At 49.4% G+C, this 18,193-nt stretch overlaps 1 protein-coding gene across 1 annotated transcript in view; it reads left to right on the top strand.

Annotated features, from left to right (window-relative positions):
* The first annotated feature begins 656 nt into the window (after positions 1–656).
* Positions 657–18,193, top strand: part of Col23a1 (collagen type XXIII alpha 1 chain) — a 268,072-nt gene continuing 250,535 nt past the window's right edge. Inside the window, exon 1 of the mRNA XM_060363748.1 lies at positions 657–1,309. Coding sequence (XP_060219731.1) covers positions 1,049–1,309 — 261 coding nt within the window. The 5' untranslated portion in view covers positions 657–1,048. The remainder of the gene's footprint in view (positions 1,310–18,193) is intronic.

Below are 18,193 nucleotides of genomic sequence, written 5' to 3'. Positions count from 1 at the left end.
TAAGCTCATGACTGGCTGTTTTCAGTGGGTATTACGGGAGTTAATGCAACAGTTACTTGTCACCCATTTTGAGGTATAAATATGCCTTGTGGTGGCCCTGCCAGTTAAAACCTGGGTTCCAACTTCAGCCTCTCTGGCCACCCGGTAAATGAGTGGCTTGCTCTTTGGGCCATATTGGTGTCCTGATATAGCTGTGGTTAAGACTGTTAAGTCAGTATAGTGCATACCAGATTTTTGTTTGGGCCAAGTTTTTCCCTACAGAATTCAAGTTCTACCAAGTTGGGGGACTCCTTTCCCATTTGTTTTCTCCTGCTTCCCGAACTAAATGTTCCCTCCAGGTCAGGAACCAAGTATGATCATTTCTGTCTAATGCCCATGAGAACATTGACTATAAGAGGTGTCTACTTTCCCTTCCCTTCTTCGTTTCTTTCCTCCTTCCGTTCCCCTTATTATTCTATTTCTCTCTTTCCTTCTCTCTCTGTCTCATTCTTTTTTTCCTTCCTCCTTTCTTCCCTACCAACTCTTTTCGCGAACATGTGCAGGGGTTGCTTTTGGCCACCAAGCGGCGCTCAGCCACCGTCTAGGACAGACCCCTAACTGTCCCACAGGGTTCCAAGTTTTGGTTTTCAAGTGTCAGAGAGGTCATTCTACAATTTTCGGGGACGCTCCGGGGCACGAACAGCGCTGAAGCCTAAGGCTGGCTGCGAAAGAGCCGAGTCCAGGCGCGTCGAGCCCCTCGGGTGGCAGAGGCCAGATACCGAGGCGCGCGCTCCGGGACCGGGGTGGCGAGGGCCCGGACCCGCGAGGAGCCGGTGAGCGCCGTTGGGCCCCCGCCCTCCCCGGCCGGCCGCTCCTCCCCTGGGTGGGTCCCCGCGCCTTTTCTGGCGGGGTCTATTTGCATAGAGGGAACTGCTCGAAGTGGCCGCTGCGTCGGAGCCGGCGGCGAGGGGGGCGTGCGCGATCCACAGCCACCGGGACGCCGAGCCCCGCAGCCGCCGACCTGGAGCCTCCCGGGGCCGCAACGACGACGCCGAGCCGGCCGGTCGCCATGGGCGCGGGCGAGCGCACGGCAGGCGGGGGAGGCGCGCAGGACCGCGGAGCCGGCTGCGGGGCCCGGGCTCTGGGCGCGCTCTGTCTGCTGCTGTCGGTGGGCTCGGCCGCCGCCTGCCTGCTGCTGGGTGCCCAGGCGGCCGCACTGCACGGCCGAGTGACGGCGCTGGAGCAGGAGCGCGAGCTGTGGCGGCGTGGGGGACCGTCGGGAGCCCTGGCCGCCTGGGCCGAAACGCACCTGGAGCGCTTGCTGCGCGAGGTGAGGCGCGCGATCGCCGACCGGGGGCTGTCACACTGTGCGTGGGGGTGTGGGGCTACCGGGGCGGTGGGGTGGTCATCTTCAGAAGCAGGGCTTACCAAGTGGATTGCATGAGGGGTCGCTGGTCTTGAAGGGTCCTGCTGTCCGGTTCCCGTGCCAGGACTTGCGTCTATAGGAAAAACAACCCAAAGGGGCCGTTTATGGGGCACGCGGTAGTGGAGGTAAGGTAAGAACCCGAGTAACAGTCCTGAGCTCGGTGTCTCAAGTGTGCACTCAAACCCACCGCCTCCCTCCTGCTTTCAGCGCTGGAGATCCTAAAAGGCTCCTTCATCCCCTGGTTCGCCTGAAACAGCCCAGATCATCAGGGCTCCCGCCAACCTTTCCTCGGGCTGGAAAGGACTCCCACCTGGAAGCGCTGTGTTTCTAAGCTGGCCCGCTGAAACCGCACAGCTAGGACCCAGCTGAGCTGCCCCTGGGTGCATTTGGCTGTGGTGATTTCCACAGCGCACTCCAAAACATTTTAGGTTTGGTTTTGTTTTTGGTTTTGTTTTCCCCTGAGGGTTAAGACTGCTGTTGTGAGCCTGGCTTGGTCGCATCTGTAATCCCAGAGTTTGGAAGGCCGAGTCGGGTGGATCTCAACAAGATGGGGGCTGGCTTGAGCTATGTAGTTGAGATCCAGGTCCAGCCTGGGCCAGAGAATAAGACACAAACAACCCCAAACCTACATCTCGGCATAGTGGCGAACGCCTTTAACCGCAGTACTTTGGATGCAGAGGCAGGAGGATCTCTATGAGTTTGAGGTCCAGCCTGTACAGAACAGCCAGAGCTACATACTAAGACCCTGTCTCAAGTGAAAACAAACAACAACAAAAACAGACCAAAAAAAAGAAAAAAAAATATGCCCTGACGTCTGAGCCTCCATCTGATGTTACGCTGGCCAGAACACCTCTACCTTTTGTGCAGCAAGCCTCTTGAGTGTAGAACTGTGGCAGGCACCAGCGCACTAGCCACAATTTCTCTTGGCTCTGCCTCCCTTACGGGAATGGTTATCTTCCTCCTGGGGGAGGTGGCTGCCCCAGATCGGGGGCGGTGGGGGGGGGGGTCGGGGGGGGCGGTAACATCACTCCTAAGCACAGTAGAAAATGAACCTTTCTTCATGGTACAGGAAGCAGGAGGGCAGTTGTGCTACCTATCATCCATTCCCCAAGCTGTACCCGGTGAAGATCTTTGTTACTGCACTGAGCTGTGCAGGGCTAGGGGGTATAGCTCAGTGGTGGAAGCTTTCTGGGCACATGCAAGTCCTTGGATTGGACTTCTGGCATCAGGCACATATATTGAGCCGTGCGCCCGAGGTGGAGTGAATTTGGGGTTTCAAAGGGAATGGAAGAACCCTAGATTTAACCTTCCTGTTTCCCACAGCTCCTCAGCCACTTTAATAAGCCAACATTTTACTTCTTCTGCTTGGTTCTGGGCAAAATTGCTGCTTCCTGAACGATTCCCTTTTTTCTTCTTGAAAGTGCCTGCAGAAGGGAGAAATCTGCCCCAGGCCCTGCCAGCAACTTATGGTTTCATAATTGCCACCCATTATCCTCTGTCAACTCTCCTAAAGACCAGTTGAACTGCTTTGTGGTGGGCCAGTTACTTTCTACCTGTGAATGCCCCAACCACCGTGTCCTTTATAATGGGAAGAATAAACCACAAGACACGGCCAGGAAACCAGAAATCCCTGAAAGACCTTTGTTTGAGGAGCTCACAGACTGTGTCCTTACTAATAGAGATGGATTTGTGAGGAATCAGCCACCTCCCACCCCCACCCCCAGGATTGCTAATACCTTATGTCGGAGATGGACCTGGGGTCTTGCACAAGCTAGGCAGGCACTCCACACTGGACAAGATCTCTAGTCCAGGCGATGGCCCTTCGGTCCCATAGTCTCCTCCTCTTCCTCCTGTCCTTTCCTCTTCCTCCTCCCCTCTCCTTTCCACACTAACGTCCTTCCTCTTCCTTTTGTTCTTCCCCTCCTTTCTCTTTCTTCTTTTCCTTCTTTTTCTCCTTCCTCCTTATCCTTCTGTTTATCCTTTCTTTCACCTTTCATCCTTCCTTCTCTTTCTCATGAAATGTTTTTGAAATAGAGACTTGCCATATAGTCCTGGCTTGTCTGGGACTCGCTATGTAGCCCAGGCTGGCCTCCTCCTCATGCCTCTGTCACCAGAAAGTGGAGCTGATAAGCATGCATTGCCACACCCGGCCTCATACTTTCTTTTTTTTTTTTTCCTTCGCTGAGATGGGGTCTTTCTTGTTATACAGCCCTGGCTGGCCTTAATCTCAGTGCTGGCTTCCTTTAAAGGCAAAGGAAAAAAGAAATTCAGATCCTGAGACCTACTAGGTCTACCCATTGAAGATCTGCTGTGCCTTTCAACACTTGGTGCTAAGGCATTGTGGAGCCTGAAGTGTAGACTAACTCCTTTCCCTTCCTGGAAGAGCCGACCCAGCACCAACACTTCAGGGTTGTCTGTCTGGATCCCTAGTGACAAGGACTCTCCCTGGGTGCCATTTGGTTCCTGCTGCCTGTTAAATGTTTCTGGATGGAAATGCACACACTTATCAAGATGGGAGGCATTTTCTGGGGAGCCCACAGTTGGCTTGACCTAGATGTGTGGATAGTTTTTCTAACCACTGGGACCATCTCTTAGGGAAAGGATCATTGGACACAGCATGTTTCCTAGCTTGCTTTGCTCCGTGGGAAGCCCCCTTTTAAGTCACCACTGAAGCAGCTGTGTATATACAGCTTGCCCTTTAACCAATAAAGTCGTGTGTAGAGGATCCGAGGCAGAAACCATGTCCAAATTTTACAAAAGAAATTCTTGCTAACCACACACAAGTTTAATGTCAGGGGGAAAAAAATGAGTCAACAAAAGCCACTGTTTATAGGGGACCCACTGTCTCTGTTCCCTTGGGAACAGAACCATGACATCGGTTTTTCTGGGGCTGGCGGATGTGCCTGATAATGTAGCTACAGAAGGAATATTCATGTCCTGTCGTGATTATCGAAGGACCCTTCTTGCAGTGCATATGGGAAAGAAGTGACTTTCAGAATATCAAAACAAGATTTCTAAGCAACAGCCATTAAAGGCATTATCTTTAGTAGGATCTAAAAATATTCACGTGAAACCAAACATCTCCTTCTCTGCTTTGAAAGTGCCTTCAGTAACTGCCCAATTAATCACCCGCTCAGCAATTACACCTCCAGCTACAATGTTGCAGAAGCCAAGGATTCAGAACGCATAGCTTTCATACTGCAGTGAAAAACTTAATGCAAAGGATTAAAGCAATATTTGGTTGTATTCCGTGAAGGCCCTTTCCAGCTTAGAATGGATTTGTTGTTGGCTCTCAGCCTTCTATTGTCTGGACCAATCAGTTTGAAAACAAGGAAAGTCCAGAGAGTTGGATAAAACTCAAGCACTTTCCTTCCTATGTATATTGGTTGTGTTACTGTCAAATCCAGAATCCAGCGTGGCTTTCTCAGCCTCTCTGGTAGCTGGCTTGTCGGGGCTGCTCTGTGGGGTCTCTGTTAATAAAGATGCCTGGAAATGGAGTATAAATCAGCTCTGATTTGTTTCCTTGACATTTCCTGGCTCCTAACACCCCTCACCACCCCCAAAGTTTCCTTCCAATTACTTCCTGGCACTTACTTTCTCTCTGCTTTTTTTCTCTTTTTTTTTTTCTTCTTCTTGCCTTTAAAACATTTTTATGCTGCCATTTGGGAGAGCTTCATAATAATAGCAACGTGTTTGGAAGAAGCCAACTGTGTGGGGCGTTCTCTCCAAAGACACATTAGAATGGTCGAAATTGGTCGTTTCCAGGCTGACTTTGAAGATGTGGGGCAAAGCCGGCTCCTGAAAGGGGGAGGGCACCCTGGAAACTGACTGGACGGTACCAGGGGACCGAGCAGAGCCATGCTATACATGGTGCTGTCTCCAAGAAGGACGTTTGAGATCTGGCCCCAGCATTTGTAAGCTGTCATCTGACTTCTTCAAATTCAGCCTTCTCCTAACGAAGTGGTGTGACAGCTCGTGTCATGAGCAAGCTGACAACGCCGAGGCCACTCCTGGTCAATGCCAGGGTCGGATGTGTATCTAGCTGCCCCTCAAGACTCATGTACTGAGAACCTAGCTGCCGGGCTGCCAGTACCAGAAGGCATTTAAGAAGTGGTGGAGCCCATCTGAAGTCCTGAAGTCAATCACAGGCATGCCAACCTTTGGGTTATAGGTCCCTGTCCTATTCTGGCTTCCTAATTGTGCTGTGATTCATAATCTCCCCTCTCATTCTCTGCTTCTTCCTCTTCCTATCCTTCCCTGCCATCATACCGTCTGCCAAAAGGCCATGACCAGAGGCAAAAAAAAAAAAAAAAAAAGAAAAGAAAAGAAAGAGGCTGCCTGATCTTGTACTTTCAGTCCACAAAACTGTGCTAAATCTTCCTTTATAAAATAGCCTGTCTCTAGTATTTGACTATAATAATGAAAAACAGGCCAATAGTCAGACAGGGTCTCACTATGTAACCCAGACTGGCTTTGAACTCCTTATGTAGCCTAGACTGACCTCAAATCTGTAGTTCTCCTGCCTCAGCCTCCTCAGTGCTGGGGCTATGAGCATGTGTCACCATGCCTGAGTGTAGGTGTGCTTTTGATGTCAGGTAATGGAATGCCTGATGTGGCCGATTAACCAGGATTGTTAATGAGCAGCACTAGATTGTCTCAGATGGTAAGAAAAGCCTGGAATACAGCAGATTTGGGCAGTTCATGGCTCACACTTGGCTGCCAGATTCTGCTGGCAGTCCCATTCTCCAGGGTCCTGATCAGAAGTTCTTTGACATCAAATAGCTAAGGTAAGGGATGGAGGAGAAAGGAGTTACCCTCCTTTGAGCTTCCCCCTCGAGTTTAAATCTGGAGGAAATGCTGGAAGCTTCTTTCAGCAGAATTCCCTTGCCGCTGTCAGCCAGAATTAGGTCACATGACTATGGCCACCCTTTCACTGAGCTGCCAACCTGGGGGCTACAGCCAATCTGGATTCATCCCCTGCATCTGGGCTGGTTGCCACTGGAATAGAATCGAGGCTTTGTTAGGATGGAAGACCACTGGGGAGTGACCAGCAGTGTCAGCCTGGTGCGGTTGCTGCTGCCGCTTTGGAGCACGGAGACAGTGGTGTGCTAGCTTCTCACAGGTCTCACAGCCTTCCGTGTTTCCCAAGCACCACACTTGGGACCCATCTCCAGTGACAAACGCATTGTCTCTGGAAGTTGCTGCCCACATTCAGCTCTTGTCCAGCCAGAGTCAAGAGAAACACTCATGAGTTTGAATTCCTCCTGGTGCAGCCCTAGTCTTTGCAGTTGCATTAGCCTGTTTTCCGTTAACATAAAGTATCGGAGGCTCCGTCATTTATAAATAGAGGTTTTTTGAGTCAGGGGTTTTAGATGTAGAAGGTCCAAATAGAATGACGCTTGCCTTGGTGGAAGCATACTACACCATGATAGATTTGGTACAGTAGAGCTAAAACAAAGAGGGGGGGAGAAGCAGGAGCAGAGAGGGGGCTTCTTATCACAACTCTCTCTCACACAAGAACTAACTCAGAGATCCAGTAAGATACTTTAATCCCATCCAAGGGCACTATCTTCAGTGATTTAAGAACTCCCAGTAGGCCCCACCTCTTAAATACCTTCTCTCTCTCTCTCTCTCTCTCTCTCTCTCTCTCTCTCTCTCTCTCTGTGTGTGTGTGTGTGTGTAAGACAGGACTCCCTGTGTAGCCCTGGCTGTCCTGCAACTCACTCTGTAAACCAGGCTGTCCTTGAACTCAGAGATCTGCTTGCTTCTGCCTCCCAAGTGATGGGATTAAAGGCCACACCGGAGGACCAAGCTTGGGATACATAGGCTCTTGAGAGAGGAGGTCTTTAACCCTTGACTGGACTATCATGCTGGGGTGCTCTAACTCTCTGTTCCCAGAATTTGCAGGAACAAAAGTACCGCTTTACATCACTGCCAGAAGTGGAGACAACTGGTCCAGCCAGTCTGTGCACCTGAGAACTGCCATGTTTGCTACACCTGTCTCTGCTTCAGAGTGCTCAGGCAGCTCTGCTCCTCTCTTGGCCCTGCTCCCCAGGCCACAGATCTCTGCAGACATATTTCAGTGTGGCCTCTGAATCTTGCAGCAGAGCAGGTCATGGTCTCCATGGCAGAGTGTTGGTCCCTTTTACTCCTACTAAGTACAGACTTTTTTTTAAAATTTATTTACTTATTTGATCACAATCCATATGCAGTCATGATGCACACAGAGAGGAATGCTGCTGCTCAGCTTGCTTTCTCCTTTATTCTATTTCATATCCTTCATTTACTTATTTATTTATTTATTTATTTATTTCAGTCCAGGACTCCAGCCTATGACCTGGCGCTACCTTCATTTTTGGATAACCTGATTTAAATTTAATTCTCCACAGGCACGGAGACAGTGGTGTGCTAGCTTCTCAATGGTCTCACAGCCTTCTGTATTTCCCAAACCCTCACACTTGGGATCCATCTCCAGTGACAAACGTGTTGTCTTTTGAGACCTTGCTGCCCACATTCAGCTCTTGTCCAACCAGAGTCAATAGAAACACTCATGAGTTTGAATTCCTCCTGGTGCAGTCCCAGAGATGTGTGCTCCTTCTGTAATTCAACCATACTGGGAAGTTGACACTATTAACCGTCATGCTCTCTAAGTAGCCAAGGGTGGCCTTGAACTCTTGGTCCTTCTGCCCCCACCTCCCAAGTGCTGGGATTGCAGGTGTGTGCCACCATATCAAGCTAGCATGGTCTTCTCTGAGTCAGCCTTTCTATAACTTTTGGGTCCTGTACATTCAAACCACGTAGCTGTGCTCCCTCTCTAATGAGGGGCGGAGCCTAGATTTCAAAAGGCTTCATCATTTGGCTGTTGTACAAGTTGGGGTGCACATCTGCTCAGACTCAGCAGCCAGTCTCTTGATCTGGGCCTTAAGTCTCAAGGATGTCTTCATTGTCCTCAGGAGACCCAAGGAAGCTTCTAGAAGCTCCAGACCCACACTCATAACATCAGAGTTTCTTTCCTGTAATCGTAGTGGAAGAAATTCCTTAATTCACTATGAGAATCCACTATGAATTAACAGCATCTATCAACGGGACTTTTTGTCTAGGGCATTGAGTCCATCTGGGTATCTCTCTGGCCAGCCAGACTCAGTAGTTGGGGGGGGGTTATACACATGGCGTTCACATGGTATACACAGGTGAATGTGGCCATCTTCAGTGGGCCTGAAGGATGGAGGAGTGGAGGATGTCTCAGAGAATAATCAAGAGAGAGAAATTGGAGCCATGGAAAAATGCAACTTTGTTGGCTTGAAGTTTAGCCAAAGAAGTTTTTAAATTGCATTCATTCATGCATTCGTTCATTCATTCATTCATTCATTCAGTGTGTATGCATGCATGCACACACTACAATGCTCATGTAAAAGTCAGAAGATAACGTTCAGAAGTCAATTCTTTTCCTCTCCTTTCGGGGCCCGGAACTCCAACTCAGGTCATCAGGCTTGATGGTAATCGCTTTTACCCGATGAGCCATCTTGTCAGCCTCCCTTTGTGTGAGTTTCAGGGGCCTGTGCCCAAGTCATCTTCATAGGAAGCGTTCTCATGAAGAAGGCCCAGCTTCTCTTTGGCCTGCCTGAGGAATCTTTGGGTAGCAGCCTGAACGCCAGGAACCAGTGTGGGTGAGGTGCCTCACCTGGCACTGTCTGCCATGGGAGCTTCAGAAGGCCTAGATCTGGAAGAGGAAAATGTCCACAGTGAGGAATGAGAGGCTGTCTCTGCTCACTGCTGTGCAGCCAGCATGGCTGGCAGCCCCTCAGTCCTCTGGATGTGAGAGGTAGGGCTTGGGCCCTTGCTGGGGCACAGGCATGGGCCAGGAGAGAAAAGCCTGGACTGGAGGTCAGGCACTCTGTCACAGAGAAGCCATTCCATGGTCCTTGCTTGACATAATGGGTGACTCACAGGCCATTATTGGAGGGCAGCAAGGCCACCTCTATTCAGGGTCATCCTGAACAGTTAGAGGCCACCACAGTGGATTTTGCAGACTGGCTTCTTGAGTCCAGCACTAGCAAGTAGTAGGGTAGAGTCGAGGGTCTGGAAAGCAGGCAATGCATGGAAAATGACTAAGAGAAATGTCACAGCAAAGAAGCTCTTGCCAAACTGACTGACAGGATTCTTCCTGAGTACAGGCCAAGGTGACCAGACATTACTTGCAGGAGAATAGCTGTCATTGGTCCAGTCTTGAATTCTCCTTCAAGGCCCATCTGTCAAAGCCTTGGGTCCTGCCCTGTGGTGCTGCTGGGAGCTGGTAGGACCTATAAAGAGATGGGGCATAAAGGGAGGAAGTTAGGTCACTGGGACATACCTTTGAAAAGGACATTGGGATTTGTCCCTTCCTGTCTCTCTCTTTCTCTTCTAAGCCTTCATGTTACAACTGGGCGTTACCCATTATACTCTCCCCTCTGTGACCCACTGTGCCTCCACAGGCCCAAAGCAAGGCCAACCAGCCATGGATTGAAACATCCAAAATCATGGGCACCCCTCTTTGTAATTTCTTCTCCTCCTCCTCCTCCTCCTCCTTCTAAATGCATCCTTTTTAGATTGGTTTAATTTTTATTTGTGAGTGTGTCTCCTTGCGTGCACATGTGTATATGGGTGATATGGGCACTCACAGGGTCCAGAAGAGAGTATTGGATCCTCTGGAGCTGCAGGATGCTGTGACCATGCCAGTGAGGGCGCTGGGAAATGCACTGGGTCCTCCGTAAAGAGCAGCAGGTGCTCTGAGCCACCAAGCCGTCTCTCCAGCCACATTCTGTTAAGAGTTTGCTTTATTTTATTTTTAATTACTTGTGTGTAAGTAAATGTTTCTCTGTGTGGGCATCACACATTTTTCATCGTCCTTCACATCATCTTGAAATCCCTCACAACTCCTAACGTGATGTAAGTAGTTGGCATCATGTATTGTTTAAGGATGAAAGGCAAGAGAAAAAGAAACGAGTGCACATTTGGTACAGAGATAGGTTTCCCCTAGTGTTATTTATTCATTATTGTGTGTGTTCATGATGTGTGTGTGTGTGTGTGTGTGTGGACACATGTACCAGGGCCTATATGTGGAAGTCAGAGGACAACTTTGTGGAGTCGGCTCTCTCCTTTACATGGCGCGGTGGTTTGTTTAATTGCCAACCTGATACAACCTGGTAAGAGAGGCTCAGTGACTGTCTAGATCCCGTTGGCCTGTGGGCATGTCTGTAGCAGGTGATCTTGGTTGCCTTTAGGAGAGACCTAGCCTGGTCTAGCACCATCCCTTGATTTGGGGCCCTGGTCTGTAGAAGAGTAGAGGAGGCCAGCATTGCACGGGGCAGATTCATTTCTCTCAGGTCTTGGCTGCGGATGGGATATGACTGGCTGTTTGAAGTTCCTGATGCCTCGACTTCCCCAAAGGAATGAACTGTCTCCTGAAAATGTAAGAAAACTAAACCATTTCTCCCTTAAGTTGCTTAAAGCAAATAAGAACACGTGGGCTCTGCAGGTCAGCAGGTTTGTGCAGCAATCACCCATTACCTGCTGAGCTACTTCCCTGCTCCCCTCTCCCAGCATTTTCAATCCACGGTTCCTTGAACCGGCAAATACAGAACTTCAGATGCAAAGGGCTGAGCACAGGATGGAATGATCACACAAACGTGGCCATCTTTTCCCCCAAATGTACCCCCCCTTTTTTTTCAGTGCTTAAAGCCCAGTCTTCTATATGCTAGGCACCCATTCTACTACTGAGCTACCCCATCCCCTTTACCCATGGGTATATTTTTTGTTTTTGAGACAGGCTCTCACTACGTAGCCCAGGCTGGCTCTGGACACCTGCTCTGCCTGCCTCTACCTCCCAAATACTGGCATTATAAGTGAAGCCATTGCACCTGGCCCCAAAACATATCTTGATTCAAAACAGGCCACCTTTCTGGTAATGATCATTCATCACCCTATCAGAGGGGCTTCGTGCTTTTTTTTTTTTTTCCTCCGCAATCCCTCATAATTCTCCACAAAGAGCCTGGAGTTCAGCTCGTTTAAAGTGCAGGGCACATGCCATTTATATCTCACTTTTATATTTCTGAACTTTACATCAAAATTGTCTTTCTAGATGACGCTTGATCTTCATGGTCATTAATTATTTTCAGCCTTTATTTTTATTTTGTGTGTGTGGATATTCTGCCTGCATGTATGTTGATGCGCCACGTGCATGGAGAGCCTTCAGAGGCCAGAAGGGGGCAATGGATGATTTAGGACTGCAGTTACAGGTGCTTGTAAGACACTGGGTAGGACCCAGGGAATCAAACCTGGGTCCTCTGGAAGAGCTCTTAACTGCCGAGCCACCTCTCCAGCCACTTTATGGTCATGTTTAATGACTACATAGTGTCCCAGAAAATCTGCACATAACTATTCATGTGGTATATAAGATGAAGCCTCCTCCATGTTATTGTGGGCCCAGGAAGGGGCACGGTTCTATGAGGAAAATTCTGTACATCCATGTCTGCTCTTCTTTGGGATGTAGGGTCCCTAGATGAGGAAGGCTGTCCTTCAGTCTTTGAGAGGTTTTTGTTTTAATTAGTCTCATTTTATTATTTATTTATTTCAGTACTAAGGTCCTGTGAATGGCAGACAAATCTCTACCCCTGTGCTGGTTAGTTTTTGTCAACGTGACACAAACTAGTCACCTGGAAAGAGAGAGCCTCAACTGAGGAGTTGCCTCCATCAGATTGGCCTGTAGGCAAGTCTATAAGTCTATAGGACATTTTCTTGATAAATGGTTGACTTGGCCATCCCTCGGCTGGCCCACGCTCAGCTGCTGGTCCTGGATGGAATTAGGAAGCCAGCTGAGCAAGCCACGATGAGCAAGTTAGTGAGCCATATTCCTTCATGACCTCTGCTTCACTTCCTTTCTCTAGGTTCCTGCCTCACGTTCCTGCCTTGACTTCCCTCGGTGCTGTCTGGACAGTGACCAAATAAACCCTTCTCTCCCCCAGGTTGTTTTGGTCACTGCTTTAATGAAGCAACGGCGGGGCGGGGGTGGGGGGGCAAGTCAGAGGGAGCACAAGGCCTCCTCCTCAGACCTTGTTTTAGCATTTCAGCTGCCCGACCCTGTGTTTTCTCATGAATACCCCCCAACCCCCAGGCTGTCGCTCCATTGTGAAGTCTTGCCTCTGGATTCCCGGTGGGCAAAGTTGGTTTCATGACCTATTTTGCATTTGTCCCCACTGAAAGCAAAAAGAGGCCATTAGAAAGAGAGACAGAAAAAGCCACAGATTTCTTCCCAGAATCAGACTGCTGTGGTGGCAGGTGATAGCAACCATTTAAAATGGTCTGCGGCCCTGCCAGGCATCAGAACCTATTCCATAATCTACTTCTTTTTGTTTATTTGGCTTTTTGTTTTTGTTTTTCTAAAGCAGGGTTTCTCTGTGTAGCTCTGGCTATTCTAGATCTAGCTCTGTCGACCAGGCTGGCCTCGAACTCAGAGAGATCCACCTGCCTCTGCCTCTTGAGTGCTGGGATCAAAGGTGTGCGCCACCACTGCCGAGCCATGCTTGACGTCTAATTATGCAGATGAAAGTTAACTCAATCTAGGGAAGTTCTCCAATGGCCACGCACAACGTTCAGTTCTCGATTGTCCTATGTGTAGAATCAGAATTAATCTTTATGCTTATTTGCATATTTAGTTAGTTAGTGTATAAAATACATGTGGAGGTCAGAAGACAACCTGAGGAATCTGGGGCAGGGAGAGATGGACAGTTCCTTTCAGGAAGTGGACCACGGTTTTGGCTACATAGTGTCTGGGTTCTCTTGTGGCCAGGCTTGGCTGTAAGTGCCTTTAACCACTGAACCGTCTTGCCAGCCCAGCTTTACCGTATAATTGTTGACACAAGTATTCAGAAAACATCTCTTCGTGATATTCAGAAACATATTTGGGGACTTAGCACGAACTTCTTGGGAGAGAAATGAGTTTACGGTGGCGTTTAAAGGAAGTCACGGCAGTGTAGGGCTTAGCGGAAGACAACTGAGTCCCCCTCCCCCCCATCACAACCCACACTTTCCTCGCATCGCTCTGGACGCAACTGCGGCTTCTCTCATTACGGGCAATCTCTCCCCCCAAGCTGCACTTTTGCCCTCTTTGCGTGGCCACCTGTGTGCATAGTTTTGCTTGAATGGCCTCCAGCTTCTCCCCTGTGCCAGGCCTGGGGAGGGAGCCACCATCGAGTGCAGAGTAGCAGGGACAGCAAGCAGCCCGCTCTGCCAGCGTGCTCAACCTTTCGGACATCTGTAAGTGATGGATCTAGAAGGGGCAGCATGGAAGACGTTAGCCTTAAGCAGACCCAGGTTCCCACCCCAGCCCTGCCATTTCCCAGCTGGGTGACTGAGTAATTGATTGTTTTTCTCAACTTCAGTTTGCTCATCTGGGAAGCGGGGATTATAGGGCCTGGCCGGCATGGTTTCCATGCTGTGGGAGTGAGGTGGGAAGCCCTCTGTGCATTGTGAGCTCTCCAAGAGCTCCCTTCTTTCCAGAATGCCTTCTTTCTTGTGCCCAGAAGGAACAGCTCTATAGGCCTGTTGGCTAATTGGAGAGGAGTTTCAAGGTTACATAGCTGACCTTACGATCCTCCAGCCAGGCATGGCGGTGCACGCCTGTACTTCCAGCATGCAGGAGGCTCAGGCAGCATAGCGACAAGTTCGAGGACCGATGGATTCACGTGTGTGGACTCACAGTGAGACTTTGACTCGAAATGCCCCGAGCAAAACAAAGTACAACACAAACCCCTCAACACTGTGATCCTGCCATCCTGTGAAAGCCATGCAGTAAAATTAAAAAAAAAAAAAAAGAATTGAATCCCCAGGGCTGAGAGGTGTCGCCTGGTAGTGGAGTAAGAGCAAATGCAGAACTGACCTCATTTTCCTGGGTTTCTTGTTTGTGCAGAAGGAGAGATTTCTCATGTAATTAAAAAATCATATTTGTGACTAAAAACTAAAATCCAAAGTGCTCGTGGAAATGACTCTATGTATTTGTCATTGTGTCCGGCACAGTGCCCAACTTTGATCGACTAGCTGGTCTGGCTCTGAGGTGGCAGAACGCAGCACAGAGGTGCCTGAGTGCTCGTGATAAGCCCGGAGGGCCAGAGCCTTCACACATCTGCTTCAATTCATATTTGTAAATGAGAGAATTTATTTTCCTGATGTAGCCAGGAAATCTGGGCCGAGGGAGCCAGGGCAGGGGGGGGGAGGGGGATGCTTTCAGATGGGCATCATGAATGTTCAAAATGGAATTAGTTTCCAACTTTTAGTTGTGAAACAAATCATAAAGCAATTAGAATGTAGTCTGGTGGGGTGGTTATTTTTTCTACAAAAAAAAAAAATTTAAATAAATTTAACTCAAGTTTGGGCCTCCTAGGGAAAACACTCCACAGAGAAGTCAGGGGGGGGGGGGTCTGTTCACTTGTGTAGCTACCTTGTGTGTGGCGAAGGTCTGGTACCCTCCATGACGTCTTGTCTTCAGACCCAAGTTGTGCTAGAGTCAATAAAGGGCAATCCCGCGGTGGCAGTGGGGCAGTAGTGTGGGAGAGGATGACATCATGTCAAAGAGCAGTCCTGTGTACAGGTGTGCTTACGTGTGTGAGTACTCCCTGGGTGTAGGCGCACCAGTGTGTGGGAGCACGCATGCCTCTGTATGACCATATGTATGTGTGTTGGTGCAGGCATTATGTGAGTACATGTCTATATGTGAGACTTCATGTGAGACCCAGGCGTGTGAGTGTGAAGACTTGCATGTGAGTGCTGCTCTCTGCCTGCATGTGTGGATGTGTGCATGAGTGAGTGCGCGCATGCATGGGTCTGAGAGTTTGTGCATGTATGTGGGTGTCTGAGAGCCGATCTGTATGACCTCACATGTAGGAGAGCCGTGAAACAACCCAGCAGAGTGACTATCGTGTGCCCACATGGGACCAGTCTGACCTGTGCTCTTTTTGGTAGAAATTTTTCCACCCAGGTTCCCCCAAGAGCCCCCTACACTGGGCCCCCTGTGGCTCGTTTTTGGGCATTAGAGCTGGCTTTTCTAGGACCCAGCTTCCTCTGCTGGGAAAGGGCTGGGTTTTTGTGGCGATGCAATGATCTCTCTTTAGGGGGACCCCAGCAGGGTACAGCGAAGCCCTGGAGACCCTTAAAAACCCTGCCTTGCCAACCTGGAGCGATGTTTATGAGACTGTTAGTGGCTCGTGCAGAAGACCTTTCGGGGACCTCACCAGCTATTCCCTGGGGCCGGAAGTGAAGACCCACTTGGCCCTCAGAACCTCTTTCTGCTCCTCGTAGGTTCTGGTGGACAGTCTGGAAGAATGGAGTCAGGACAGGGCTGTCTGTGAGACCTGGTCGGCATTAGTGTGCTAAGCTGCCATGCCAAAGCTCCACAGGCCCGGTGGCTTGCATGGCAGGGATGGATTTTCTCTCCACTCTGGCGACTAGAAGTCTGGCATCACGGTGTTGACAGGGTCGGTTTCCTCTGAGGCCACCCTTGGCTTGCACATGCCGTGTCTGCCCGTCAGCTTTCCTCTGAGTGTGTCTGTGTCTCAGTCCCCTCTTACTAGGACGTTGACCTCTTGGGTCAGGGTCTGCTCTTGTATCGCTTTATTTTACCTTAATTATCTCTCTCTCTAAGGACCCATCTTCAAATACAGCCACATTTGAGCTACTGAAGAGCAGGACTCCATTGTAGAAACTTGGTGGGAACACCATTTCGCCCATGGCATCATCAAATTCAGGCTTGATGTGTAAAAGGAAGCTGCCAGGCATGATCACCCCAAGGCATGGTGACCTGATGCGTCATCTACAGAGATTATTTATGCTCCAGAACCATGAAATGGGCTTACAAGGAAACACACATAATGATTTTACATGCGTACATCTGCATACAGGTTTGCGGCGGAGGTGGGTGGGGTGGAAGGATAGATTACTGCCAGCAGCTCTCTACCTTATTTTCCTTATTTTCTTTAATTAAAATTAGATGTTGGGTCAGTGAGATAACCAAGTGGGTTAAAAATGCATTTGTTTGTTTGTTTGTAGCCATCTTCCCCAGGCTGTAATGTTTTACATAAACCTTGTAGGGCTGTGTTCAGCTACATTCATAGCTGCCCTCGGCCACCCACAACACACCTGCTTGCATGCAGGATGCTGGGGTGAGCTAGAAGCAGAGAGCTGATGCTTAAGGATCTAGGCAGGGCCTGACAAGCGCCGGAGACCGTCATGTGGAGGATGTTTATCCTCTCTGTCTCCCAGCAGCCTGAGGGGTCTCCTCAAGCAGCTCAAAGCTGCAGTGAAAACCATCTATCCAGAAGGAGGGCCTGGGAAGAGATTTTTTCCCGTTGCCTCCAAGTGAAGACCCCTCACGGTGGGGGCTGGTGGGGAGTGACGCATACCCTTCAAAGGGAATGAGCAGGAACACGGATGGGGGAGTCCCGAGGAACTGGATTGTGTTTGGAGACCACCCCTTCCAATACATTAGCATACATTCTGGACCGAGCAATCCTCAGGAAATCTGCCTGCTGATGTGGTTTGGAAGAGAGTCACTCGGCGTGCTGATGGGAGTCACTGATTAAACCCACATTCCTTCCAGAACAGTCTGGCAGCCTCTGCCAAATGCCTAGGCCAGGCTAGCTGCTCTCCAGTTGGTGTTTGCCCTTGCAGGGAGGTTTTACCTGACACTAGGGTGGGATCTGAAGTTCAGTGAGATGCTCTCTGACCTCAGGACCCCTGACCCCTAACCCCCAAACCACCCAAGCCCAAGGAAGCTGAGACCTGGAACTTTTTCATTGTTTTTCTTGAGTTATGATTGACCTACAAGGACGTTCACTTAGTTAAATTGTACAACTTGATGCGTTTAGACATATTTTCACACTTGGGAGAACTTGATACATTCAGATACATTTTTACACTTGAGACCTGGCCAACAATCAAGTTCTTGCCTGTAGCCGTTGCCCTCCACATTTCTTCATGCTTGCTTGACATTCCTTCCTTCCATCCATCTGCCAGCCAATCAAGAAGCACGGAATTTCTGTTACTTTTGATTAGTTTTCACTCTTTGTAAAAGAAAACACTTAATTACCTACTATGTGCATGATGTATATGGCTGCATGTACATGTCACAATATGCATGTCGAGGTCAGAGGACAACTTGCAGGAGCCAGGGCTCTCCTTCCATTTTGAACTTAGGCTGTGAAGCTGGGCTACAAACACCTTTCCTTCACCCACCATCTTGCTGGCCCTTGTTTTGGTTCTTGACACAGGATCTTACACAATTGTCCACACTAGCCTCAGCTCCTATGTAGCCCAGGCTGGTTTCCAACTCACAGTGACCTTCCTGCCTGAGCACTGGGATTAGAGGTGTGAGCCCTCACGTTCAGCCAAGACCTCACTCCTTAGACCAGAATGGCCTAGGACTTCCTACATATCCCAGAGTGGACTTGAACTCATGGCAATGCTCATAAGAGAGTGTGTGTTTGTATGTGTGTGTGTGTGTGTGTGTGTGTGTGTGTGTGTGTGCGTGTGCTGCAGGTGTGCCTGTCATGTCACAGTGACAGAGGTCAGTGGCTAACTCTGGGGAGTCGGTTCTGTCTTTCACCATGGATTCCAGGGATCAAACTCAAGTTGCCAGCCTTGTTCAGAAAGCACTTTTACCTGCTGAGCCATCTTACCATCCTCCAGGAAACTGTTATTGCTCTCTGTCTGTGTTCTAGTGAGATTCTTGGATAAATGGGTCTGTAGCTTTCATCAAGTTAG

This window comes from Meriones unguiculatus, chromosome 11 (genome assembly GCF_030254825.1).
Source record: "Meriones unguiculatus strain TT.TT164.6M chromosome 11, Bangor_MerUng_6.1, whole genome shotgun sequence".
NCBI lineage: Eukaryota > Metazoa > Chordata > Mammalia > Rodentia > Muridae > Meriones > Meriones unguiculatus.
Note: the sequence above shows the minus strand (reverse complement) of the source record. Positions and strands in the feature narration are given on the sequence as shown.